Genomic DNA, 13,326 nt, shown 5'->3' with positions numbered 1-13,326 from the left:
TGGCATGAAACAATACTAAACAAACAAAAAATGAAGGAATTGACAAAATCATTGTTTGAAAAAATGGTCGAGACAAATTACGAAATCAGAAGAATATAGCTCGGACGAATGAGGACTTGTTCCCTGGCGATTCAGAAACAGTATCATTCATTATCCACTACGACCATTATTATTTTGTGCTTTATTTTTGCCTTGTATTAATAGGAAATTATGTTAAAGATACATAAAAGGACAGTGACCGTACCCAGTAAGTATAATTATAATTAACATTTTTGGTAAATATTTCAGCAACACATATCCTAATTTACAAATGGGGAAAGGATAAATGCACAATTCCGGGCTAACGCCAGTGTTTAGTTGGTCAACATAGACTAGTTCGTCAGGCGTTGAATTGATATTGTATATCCTGGATCCATAAATGGGTCCGGTTCAGAATTTGCGCTATTCAGCTGCCCGACCGGTGAACCCACAATAAAAAAGAGAGGAGGGGAGCGAAGGAAGCTAGAGTCAACAAAAACATTTTCTCAACATTTTCAAGCAAATTGGGATGTTGTAGTAATTTTGGCTATATGCAACATTTATTCCAACTAACTAGATAGTAAGTATTAATCATAATTAATGCAGTTATCTTTATGGTAGTAAAAATAATAAATTTCCTGCGACAAATTCCAAAACTATCGAGATTATAAACAAACAGAACAATTAATAGATGGAAAACTGAAGAGGGGCATGTTTGGGCATGGGTATTGTCTCCGTCATTAAGCGGCGGATTGATATTATCAATAATGTTCGGTCCGAATGGTGTACGTAGGTCCTCATACACTCAGTGTACATACGGATTCGATAATTCAATAATACGCTCTGCGGGGATTATTCTAAATCAAGAATTCAAAAGAAATAATTACAAACCACAAATACTCTATTATGTCGTTGAAAACATACCAACGGATTTGGTCGAAATCTGTAGGCAAGCATCATGCGCTTACGATACGCATCATACTCGTTATCATCCACCTCGGGATTATCTGTTACAACTCCCAACCCTTGGTTATCACGTTGCGCTGCTCTGTAAAATAAAAAAGAAAGATTTCTGTCGCTGTTTTCAACACGAAAATAAATAAACTATGAAATTTACTTGTTAATAGGATCAACAATACCGCTGCCATCCGCTCCCAACCCCTGTCCCTCTTTCCAGCCCAGCTTCTGTAGCATTTGAAAGCCAACGTTGTCCTCTTTTAGTTTATATTCCTTATAATCACTCAGACTTGGCAGACGATTGTTCTTCTGAGCATCATATTTTTCCATGAACTTTCTAAGCTCCTCCGGTGGCAGAAAATCTCCAATGTGATGCTTTCCTTCGGATTTCTTTGTAAGCTCACTGGCCCACAATTGTGTTGCTTCCATTTCTTGCGATCGAAGTTTATGTTCCCAAGTGCCCCCTGTGGTATCCTCATCCGAATCATATTCGTACTTGAACTTCCCACAGGCAGCCAATCTGTCAATTTCTTGGCGCTTCCTCAACATATCTTGGTACAGAAGGTTTATTTTGTAATGATCTTCTGCTTTCTTCCAATCTTCTTCCGATAAGACAGTCGTTCCAAAATTTTGCCTTACGTAAGCCAACAAGGCTGGATCCGTACGACCCACTGTGCTAAGTTTTGGAGTGCTAAAGTTCGAGGAGGAAGGACCGGGAGTTGGTATTGGCATTGGTTTAGGCATTGAGGAAGCCTGTACCGATTGGTTTTGAATTTGATCACCCCAACGGCTTCTACGACGTTTGATATTTTTGTCATTTTCATTCGAAACGGAACCTAGTTGCTCATTCCCATCCATGTTTTCTACGTCCTCTCTTTTCATACCAAGGAAATCCGAATCAGTAGAACTATATTCTCCACGGGAATTTGTTGAAACTATTTTTGCTTGTTCAAGTTTGAATTTTTTGTAATCTTCAAAATTCGGTTGACGATCACTAGTTTTTCGATATTTATCAAAGAAGCTTTCATATTCATCTCGCATGAGAAATTCTTCCAAATTAACTACACCAAAACGTTCGTAGAATGTTGTGATTTCATTTATCCACAGCAAAACGGCTTTCATTTTGTCCGAATTCAAACGTTGGTCCTCTTCTACTTCTATCTGGCCGCCACCGGCACTGCGCATTAACCGATTGCTCATAAATCGTTCGTGGATTTGGATTTTGTTGGACATATCTTCATAGAGTAAACGGATTCTGAAATGCTCCTCTGCCTGCTTCCAACTTTCCGGACTAACATCCACAGTGCCGAAGCACTGAAATACAAACTGCAACAAACCGGGATTCAAGCGGGAATTCGGATGCTGCGGTTGTGTGCCGTGTGAGCTGGAAGGCAGCTCGGAATTGGCAGTAGTACTGTTATGGGAAGCATCTGCTGAGCCTTTGCTATCGTCAATCAAATCGTGACCTTCTGTACTCTCAGCATTGTCCCCCCATCGTGTTTTTTTCTTATGCTTTTGACGAACATTTTTACCCCCACCGGAACTTCCTCCCTTTTCACTGTGTGTGTCTTGCTTGCCCTCCGATGATTCGCCGAAATCGTCATCCGTATCGGTTGTACTGTCCTCTCGCACATTTCCGGCATTCATAGTTTTGCGCTTTAAATTTTTCAAATTTCTCTTCCGTGCCTCCCGGACATATTCGGTATCGGAATCAGTCTCAGTTGTAGATTTATCATCGTAAAAATGTTGCTCGTCGCCGTAGTAGTTGGGCCGCATCTGAATCGGTTCGTCATTCTGCGGTTCCTTTTGATCGACCATGACATTCGGCTCGTCCTCCATGTTGGTATCATCCAAAACATCTTCCGGGTCATACTTGGAATCATCCGCAGCCGACTCTGGAGCGTGAAATGGTTGCGGAGGCGGTAGAGCATGCTCTATACCTGCCGTTTTGAACAGTCTAGCTACAATCATATGCCGGTAGTTTCTGTAGGGCTCTGACTGTTTGTCAAACAAAAACCTACGCAATGAGAAGAAGGTTTAACATAGCATGAAAATATAAAAAGAAATTTATCATTTTTAACACTGAACTCTTGGTATATTACAAAATATACTGGCTTGACGGACAAGTTTCGATCGTTTTTCTACGAGTATGGTAGCTAAAATTAGATTATACTCAATGCTGTCACAAATTATTAAACCATGTATAACGAGGCGCTGCTTTTACGTATTAATGGGCGCGGGGGCAAGATTGATTTGTGAGCCCCTATCTGAATGACTTGTTTTTTTTTTCTTTAGATTCCGTCAATAGCCCTCTAAGACCGAGTAACGTGCCATTAAAAGCGGCCCTGATTTAATGACTCGATTATATCAGGTTAAAAACCCAAAAAAAAAATTTATCAAATTTAGTATACCTCTTGATTGAACAAAATATTTCTCAAAAATTTAAAAACAACCGTGAAGTTCTTCTCCTAAAAGCGACGGCGAACTTCTGGGATAATATTCGCATGTACTTAGAAAGTAAGCAAAATTACACATAACCATGTCTCCAAATAACTACCACAATTCGCAAAAAACAATCGAAACAGTTGCCGTCGTTTAGCTAAACCATATCTATGCTCCTGTGGGTCAGCACTGATGGCTTCTATCGCGTGTGCTCTGCTGTCTCCGTGCGTGCTTACAGTTGATTGTAGTTATTATGCAGTAGGAGAATGTAAGTATATATGTATAAGTGAAAAAATTACCAAAGCGATGGATGCAATTCATTTTTACGTGAACTTAATTTTTCTTCATAAACATCACCGATATCGGCAACCAATTCAACCAACTCTTCAACTGTTGTTGGTAATTTATCATTCTCTGAAAATACTATACAAAAATTATAACTAAAAGAACAGCAACTGGTCATTCTCAACAGTGATAGAAGCAGATAGTGGAATGGGCAAATCCAGTGAAACAATTTTTAATCGCAGATTATTTTGTTCTAATCGTTACTTTACCCGACCCCAAACCCATTCCACCATAATATCCTATCACGATAACTGCTTTCTTACTAACCTTTACAGTTGGCTCCCACCTCTGGTACTTGTTCTATCGCCGGTGGCTGTGTGGTTTCGATCGTATTTATCATCTGCTCAATTGGTGGCGCAATATCCACGATGGCATCTGGAATCGGCGGAGGCAATGGAGCTGGTTGCATCAGTGGCATAATTGGTGCAGGTTGCGACATATTATAGTACGTTGCAAACGCAACATCCACTGGCACCGTCGGGATACTGGGCGGAATAGGTGGTGCTGGAGGTGGCGGAGGAGGTGGTATTGTTATTAGCACTTCCTCATCCGGTTTAAATTTTTTTTCACTAGAAATTATAATCTTTAGGTTATACAGAAAATAAAATGATTCAGCATTTGCCGTACCTATTGGAAGCATCTTCTTCAGCTGACCTTTTATTCTGATCCTCGGTGCTTTTTGCAATTTTTTCACTAAGCTTCTTAAAGTTTTCTAAGAACGATCCATCGTTACTAAAAGGTATCTTCAGTCCGCCTGGTTTATCCGGTTCCGTTTCTTCGGTACTATTGAGAAAATACGGCATATTATATAAGGTATCTATTTTTCTTTGATACATATCGCTGATCTATTCAATGATACTTTTTACTTACTTCGCATTGTTTTTACTAGCTTCAGCGACAATTTGTTTAGCCATTTGCAGAGTTCGTTGCTTTTCTAAAATCTGCTGTCGCTTCTGAGCGATAAGTTGCTCTTGTTGAGACATCTGTGCTATTCGATCAGTTCTGGTAAAATTGACGCGAGGCATTTTTCTATTTTGTAGTTGTCGACTGAATAGGATACAACACGTACACTTGTGATTAAGTGATTAAGAATTTTAGTGTTTCGAGTGCCTAGCCACGAGAGTAAGATAATTATTTCTTCCTAATATAAAAAAATTGATAGCAAAAAGCCTATACAGGAATTTTCAATATTGAAAATTTGCTAGTGGAAAAACTTATCAAATCTGCTAATGACGTTTCGTATGTGACATCCAAGTGACAGTAAATAATCAACACGTAACAAAGGGGTTCGTCAATGATGTTACATTAAAACCTACACTGAAAAAAAACATGATCAGCGAATGTAAGCAGAGTGATCCCGACGACACGACCTGCTACCAAAGATATTATCTTTGCTGCCACCAGTCGCGTGTTTTCCTCGGTGCTTATATTTTATTTTCCGAAAGATACATAGCATTACGCACCCTGTTCCAAAAACATATCAGAAACGTGTTGTAATTCATCAACATTAAAATATTGAAAAGAAAGTGCTTACAAAATGAGCTCTAACAACAAAGCTCAGGACAACCAGTATTCGATTAAACGCTTCGTGGACTAAAGCTACACATTTTGACTAAATTAGGATCCACAAACGAAGTTTCGGAGAAATCGTGAAATGAAAATGAGTTTGACTCACAAAATAATAGTTGTATTTGTGTCACAGACTCACAGACAGGACACTCAAATTAGATTCTTCAATCATTTTAACGGTCATTTCGAATATTCCTTTAGTTGGGACAGTACACGCATATGTCATGATGTCGCCACGTTACCTTATCAAAAACATCCTGTCTGTCATCTAGACTGTGTTTATATTTTTCATTTACCAACAAAGTTGCCATTTATACAGAATTACCTGTAATGTATTGATTTGTATACGTCCATGCGAATTTCATGCAGGATACAGATTTAATACATATTGCCAAAACTATATACATAATTGTGCTATTTCTCATCCTCCAACGCAATACAAAATCGAACCCGTTTTGTTACAATATTTACTTGCATCTGGTCTGCGCCACTTAATTTCGGGTGAAAATTACCAACACAATAAAAAATAATCTAAATGAGAAACGTTGAGAAAAATAAATGGTTACCTTCCAACATCGCTAAAAAAGTTAAATATATTATCAACGTAATCCAATAATTTATTGTGATGATTCATTTTCAAATATGATGAAATCAGGCATCCCTGCAAGCAGCTGATCAGTGTTGACAAACGAGGGGTAACCAACTAGTAAAAAAACTCACATAACACAAGGGGTGTACCGATAGTAAATAGTTCGCGCAGTACAATATAGGTGGAACTAGTGTATCACGAAAAATTATTTTTATAAGAATTTACTCATACTGTCATGTCTGTTAGTCTATGGTTGTGTAGGGGCAAACCGACGACACGACCAGGTACTCCGAAGGAAAATCACAATAAAAAGTGTTTGTGAGAGATTCACGTCCAGTTACCACAAATCGGATATCCCCTTGTAAATCAGTAAAAATATCTTCTTAGGCAACACTGTTCTAGTTCCTACAAGGGGGCTACCACGTTTGGCATAAAGTCGTTTGGCATAATACCGTTTGGCATAACGCCGTTTGGCATAATAGTTATTTGGCATAATGGTTATTTGGCATAATGGTCATTTGGCATAACAGATGAACATGCTGCTTAATGGAAATTGTTTTTATTTACTGAAATTTTGTAAGGTCTAATGAGGCTACGCCTCATCGTTTTTAATGACCTGCTGTCCGACCTCGCTGTCGCTCGTTCGGACCTAACTGAGGGATGGCTCCTAGCTTTGGGTGATCCGGGCAAACGCCCGCAACTAGACAGAGGTGATTTCTGCGGGGGCGCTGCCCCCCCGCAGTGGTCGGCGCTTCCGACGGCGGGTCGCCACTAAGTGAGTTGCTTATATAAAATGACAGAGTGCTATTCACTACAACATTTTAAAAATAAAAAATAATAATGCTATTTTACGTAATATCGTTCGAGTTTTCCTTGCAAAACATCACTCTATCGAGAAATAAACGAAAATTTACATTAGAATAAAATATTACGAATCCAATTATTATTATGACAAATGGCATTATGCCAAATGACCATTATGCCAAATGGCCATTATGCCAATTAACTGTTATGCTAAATAACCATTATGCCAAACGGCGTTATGCCAAACGGTATTATGTCAAATGACTTTATGCCAAACGGGCCGCCCCCCCTACAAGTTAGTTACATAGGCGCCCTAGTAATATAAATAAACAAATTGAAAAAGTTATTCTGATTTCTAGTATCGATCGAATACTTCTGGATAAGTTTAATAATAATATTTCATTATTTTCGTTAAAGTCTTGCATCTAGTAGGATATCTCATCATGAGTAAACCCGAAACTTGGTAACAATATTTGTAAGCCGATAGCACCAACAATCTCTCCAATTTTGTAAGATACAAAACCGGTTCATAATACACGCTTCTGTTTTCTGCATCTGTAGATTTGTATTCTGCTCTTAGAATCGAAGTTTCAAGTAGGTACCATCTCAGAGTTTTGAAATCTGAATGCCCAAGATTTTGCACGAAGTACGATGTTTTTGTGCAACTATGACATATACCAGACTTCGCATGAGAAGCTAAAATTTGAATGTTCTTAAGTATGGATATAATAGTCCTAGAATACAGTCAGTTACTAGACCTGAACGTGTTCATTCCATAAGGTAAATATTGATCTTACCATGCACGAAATGCAGCATGGAAATGTTTATTTTATCCATTTCTACTGCTTTCAGAAAATCATAAGCTGATCATATTTAATATATATGCAGCAACTATCATCGGTTAGGTGCTCTGCTATACGTCCTGTTCCTGGGTGTCTGATTTCACAAGTACAGAGTGCTAAAACACGGATGAACCAGTTAAGGTATGACTCTCGGCACTCGTAAAACGCTGTGAAGCTATAAGAAGACATGGGGGCGCGCGTACAGATGCATACTATTAAACAGCAGGCCCGGTACTAGTTTTCTGGAAGGACTAAAAAATCTAAGAGATTGATTATTAATTTTTTGTCTCCTAATTAATTTTTTTGTCTCCTAGAAATTATAACAACAGATGGCCAAAGAAAAACAGCATCATATCAAAAAATACTCTTTATTTTACAGAAAATTTACTCCATTAATCAATCTTAGTGAAATTAGATAGTTTTTGGTTTGAACCAAAATTTTCCTTATTTTATCTTAACCATTTTCAATTCAATACGAATTCGTCTTATTTTCCTCCTACGAGTTTTTATCCACGAATCGTTTTATCAAATCGTCAACCATATTCGATACAGTTAGTCAATTTTCAATTTCATGAACTCTGATGGCTTATTTGAAAACATTTGTTTTATTTTCCATTGTTTCTATGTTTTTTTGAACCGCATTCTGATTTACTTTATTTAGAGGATCTTATTGTATATTTATATTATTCAATTGAACCAAACAAGTAGCCATGGTTCTCGTAATTGTTATTCTAAAAACAACATTTTATCAACCTGGGTTGCCAGTTTAAAATATATTTTCAAAGCTTTCATTATGACGTTTCGAGTTACTGAGGGGTAGTTAAATTTACGATACAGTTTTGAACAGCGAGTGGCAGGTCGTGTCGTCGGGCAAACCAAACCATCAATAGATTTTTCCAACGAGCTGGTTAGCTACTCCAGAATCTGAAGTGAATCAGGTTAGTTACAAAGTAAAAATAATGAAATGAAAAATTTCAAGAGAATGTTATTCTCCTTATAGGTAATATTGACACTATCCAATCGCGCGGAACAAAAAAAAAGCTGAGCTGAGACAACAAGTGAAATCTACATCAACGGTAGAGTAAAACCGACTTCAGATTTCTTTTTCTGTAGTGATTAATCACACTGGTGACATTTGAATTGAAATATTACTTACAACGACCTCTAATGCGAATCATTCATCCCTTATTTTTATCTGCGATTTTCTTTATAAGAAGTGAAATTCAGAAAGTTCGTTATTTTTTCTAAATACTCGAAGCAGAACTGTTTCAAAAATATGTTTAATAATGCTACCTAGAGAATTATATAAAATGCTTACCTATTTTAAAATTTATGGATCAACATTATTTTCAAACAAAGAATTAGCCAAATTTGTAATGAAAGTCTTTTTTGTGCCTTTCTTTTTGTTTTTCACGTTGCCGCATTTCTAATGCTTGGGATTTGGGATTTATAGAATTAAGAAGTCTTGAATTCACGTTTCCTTTTAGATTTTGATGCACTACTTTCATTATCGAGAATAGGTTTGATTTCAGTATGTTTTAGAAACTGTTTGTTTATTTATGCTGGGGTTCCTTGGAAACTAGTTCGCAGCAACTAGAACAGTGTTGCCCACGCAAATTATTTTTATTAATAACAAGGGCTCACTAAAACTGTGGTAACTGATGGTAAATAGTTAACGATCACTTTTTATTCCGATTTTTCTATGGAGTGTCTGGTCGTGTCGTCGGTAAAACCTTATAAAAACAAAGCTTTGAGTGTACTGGAATCTCAAATTATAATGTTGGTTAAAGTTACGGTTGGCTCGGGTTGGCGGTTCAATGCATACGGCATTGGTTTTACAAGCCAGTTGTCATATGTTCGAGCTCCGACCTGGAAGGATTAATAGTGTCGTAGTACTAGCCATGCAATGATTCTGTACGCCAAGAATCTGCAAAGTCTGTTGAAACAGAAAGGCCAAGTTCCACAAAAGGAATGTAATGCGAAGTGAAAAAATTAAAGTTGCGGTGGAATTGTTGTTCAGATGGATCCAGACCTTATTAAACATATTTTGTCGTGAATACGACTTACTTTACTATGGGGCGCCTTTTCAAAATTTACCCTCTGAGAGAGTGATAAGTTCTTGATCGTGAATATCTCATGTTATATCTAATTAATCAACATAATTCTTGCTACACGCCATCGGAAATATGATGACAATTTTATAATAAAATTTTCAGTTCTGTGACATATTCTCAAATAGTTCAAAATTAAACTTTTCTGAAATGTTTGTTATAAACGACTATTAAAGAAGATAATTCATAAGGCGCGTTTGCTTTTCTCGTATTTTGAAAGCTCATAGCTCAGTGATCTGTAGAAGGATTTATATAATCTAACTACCAATAGAATCGAAAAATTTTAACTTGAACGTGTATTGCAACAACATTGAAGTTTTTCAATAGTACACTATTGAAAAACCTGTTTGATTGAACCCATGAAAGCACCAGCCAATCAGAACGCGAGATGTCTGAATCTATACAAGAGCATTCATATAAAAGTTGAGTGGTTCATTTTTCCTACCATTTGCTGAGCAACTGTTCCCGAAACAAGACACACGAGAGCAACATCGAGGACCTGTCGTCTCACTGTTTCCCGATCTGAATGCACGAGACACCGTCAGTACAATGACACCGAAAATTGGTAGAAAGGCAGCCAAAAAGTCCAGCAAGGCCCATTGCTGAAACAAGACACACACGAGAACCATATCAGATCTCAATATTTCCTACCAAAAGATTCATCAAGATGGAAGCTAAATTAATTTACACCGTCACTAACACATTCAATTACGAACGGCAATGCGAAAGCGAAAGTGATGATTTTGAACACATCTTTATACTAGTATACAAATATGCCGTGCGAAACAGAGTTGAACAAATTGAACAAATGAAAGAGATAAACATATGTTTCCACTTGATTTGCGCATTCTACTTCCCAGGCGTATCAGAACGGGCTAAACTTAAAGCAATCCTAAATATTTCTTCATCACAGTGATGTGGTCGTCCTGAAAAGGACGGGGTTTTCAACTCCTCATCGTTACGGATGGCCAGCTGCAGATGGCGAGGGATGATTTTCGTTTTCTTGTTGCCGGCAGCATTACCGGCCAGTTACCAGTAGCAGGTATAAAATGAAATGTGATGTGAGAAATAGCGTCATTTAAGTTAAAGCAGCTACTCTGAACGTACGAGACACCGTCAGCTAGATGGTACCGAAAACCGGAAAAAAGGCAGATTTGTACCGTATCTAACACATTCAATCACGAACGGCAATGCGAAAGCGAATGTGATGATGTTGAACACATCCTTTATACTAGTATGGGGCCGTGTGAAAATATGCCATGCCATATATACAGGGTTGCCATATGTACAATTTAATCTGTATTATTATTATTATTATTATTATTATTATTATTATTATTATTATTATTATTATTATTATCATTATTATTACTATCATTATTATTATTAAAATGACTTGCATACCGAAGATCGTCGATACATTTCAAACCAGGCCATTGTAATTGTTTCGTACTGAATTCAGATATCTTCGAACTTCATAGCTTCAATAAAAATAAACTACAAATTTGTCGTACCTAGCCTCCTATATTGGCAAATTAAAAAGGAATTGTTTCAAGTTTGGAATATATAGCTGTAGAATAGTAGCTGTTTAATATAACTAATCTGTACTTTAATGTAGGTGCATCGATTCAAACTCTATTAGTGAAAAAGGGGAACGCTTGCACAATTCATACAATCAATCAACTGATATTCGGAAAAGTGATGGGAGCGTGCCAGTTTTTTCGTATTCACGACATCCAGTTATGTCTGACATTACCCACCCGCCTTTTTTTTATAAATATTTTGTTTTCATCGACATAAAAAATATCTGCATTCCCGTCACACAATGAAGAACGTCGTTCACAATGGCACATAATATAACACATTTCCGATTATCAGAGCCCACACTCGAAATGTTGTGCATGTTTGTGTGTGCAAAATTGAAATGCTTAATTCTCATAGATGACTGAACCGATGGTTGCAAATGAAAGTGATTCAAAAAATATTTACGCTATTGTTCTTGGTTTTATATTACTTATCGAGTTATATAAAATTTGTTGTAAAAACAAGCAATTTTTTAAGAATATCTGTCAAAATTGACCTTGTAAACAAAATATATTTCAGACTTAGATTTCATACGGTAATAACGAATGTTTCATAGGTTTGTTTTTTTTCAAAGGGAATTACTCTATTGTCTGAAAGTTGTTTTGACAGTGAAGGTGACGTCTCAAATCAGTATTGTTTGGCAAATCATCAAGAATAGGTTAACTCCAGAACAACGCTTACAAATCGTAGAAAATTATTTTCATAATCAGTCTTAAATTAAATCTGTTTATAAAGCACTTTGTGAATTTTATGGTGCACATAATCGTCCGTCTGAGATCGCCGTTCTTTATTTCCAAATTTCGGTTCACATTCACTCTTTTGGATGCCAAACCATCAAGAATTACCGATGCTTCCCGATAAAAGTACTGTTTTGTGCGGTCTATGAGCTGGTGGCATAATCGCTCCTCATTTCTTTAAAAATAAGGAAGGACGACTCGTTAACATGAATGAAAATCGATACAGAACCATGATCAAAGATTGTTTGTTCAGTATTTGCAATGACTGAGTGGAAACATATATTGGAGAAGCCAAATGAATGAAAAACAGGCAGAAAATATGATTTTTTGTTGCCATTATGAATGTAGACGAAATGTGGTATCAACAGGATGGTGTCATTTGTTGTGCTACGGCGAAACAATTGGCTTATTAAAAGAACATTACAACCACATTGTTTCAAGAAATGGACTGGTGAATTGGCCTTCGCATTCGTGTGATTTAGTCTAATCACTCGATTATTTTTTGTAGGGCTGCGAGAAGTCATTGGTTTATGTGGATAAATCGGTAACGATTGATGGTTTGGAAACCAATCCTCAACATGTCATTGCTGGAATACGTTATCAAATAATAAAAATGTTGACCATTTCATAATTTGGCATCTGTTTTATTCATATTTCAAATCACCAAGCTCTTGAAAAAATATATTTTTTTCATCGTGATACTAGTGCTATGGTCATTCCATTAGTAGAAACTCCAGATTATTCTGTCGATTACTCGACTTTCAATTACGAATTGTGATAAAATCGGATACAATGGGTTGTATGAATGAAATGTAGTTAAATCTGCTGTTTGTAGTATCTTCTTAAAAACAAATTCAACAGAGTATAACGCGGTTTTGTATGAATAAATAAACATGTTCGAATATGTGGTTAATGCTGCGTTCGAATTTGAGCATTTACTGCATGCCGTATTACCACTGAGCCTGGAAAAGCTGGAATAAACATGTAGGGTAACAGAGGTATTTTGGCCCACTTCAGGATTGATTTTATTTTGGCCCACTTTGTAAAAATATCCACCAAATGTTGTAATATCTTTGAAAACCTCTTCCGCAATAGGTAATTTAATGTGATTAGCTTCAAAATGATGCAACATGAGTTACTTAACATCGATAAAATCCGATGAAATCTATAAAGTTTGTTAGGTGGGCCAAAATATATGAAGTGGCCAAAATACCTCTGTTACCCTATAAAGAACGAACGTACTTACTGCGGCAAAAATGCCACTTGTTCAATTTTTCTACTTCACTTTATCAGTAAACACACGAGTAGCAACCTCTAGAGCTACCTAC

The 13,326-nt window shown here is 36.9% G+C and overlaps 1 protein-coding gene across 1 annotated transcript; it reads right to left on the bottom strand.

The window, feature by feature from the left end:
• Positions 1–559: 559 nt before the first annotated feature.
• Positions 560–5,004, bottom strand: LOC131428507 (uncharacterized). The gene is made up of 7 exons (XM_058592498.1): positions 4,633–5,004; positions 4,390–4,545; positions 4,030–4,331; positions 3,717–3,840; positions 1,136–2,992; positions 943–1,066; positions 560–875 (listed from the first exon to the last, which is right to left on the bottom strand). Exons 1-7 carry the CDS (start codon positions 4,785–4,787, stop codon positions 849–851), a joined length of 2,745 nt encoding a protein of 914 aa, XP_058448481.1. The 5' UTR covers positions 4,788–5,004; the 3' UTR covers positions 560–848.
• Between the last annotated feature and the right edge of the window lie 8,322 nt (positions 5,005–13,326).

This window comes from Malaya genurostris, chromosome 2, assembly GCF_030247185.1.
Source record: "Malaya genurostris strain Urasoe2022 chromosome 2, Malgen_1.1, whole genome shotgun sequence".
Lineage (NCBI taxonomy): Eukaryota > Metazoa > Arthropoda > Insecta > Diptera > Culicidae > Malaya > Malaya genurostris.
Note: the sequence above shows the minus strand (reverse complement) of the source record. Positions and strands in the feature narration are given on the sequence as shown.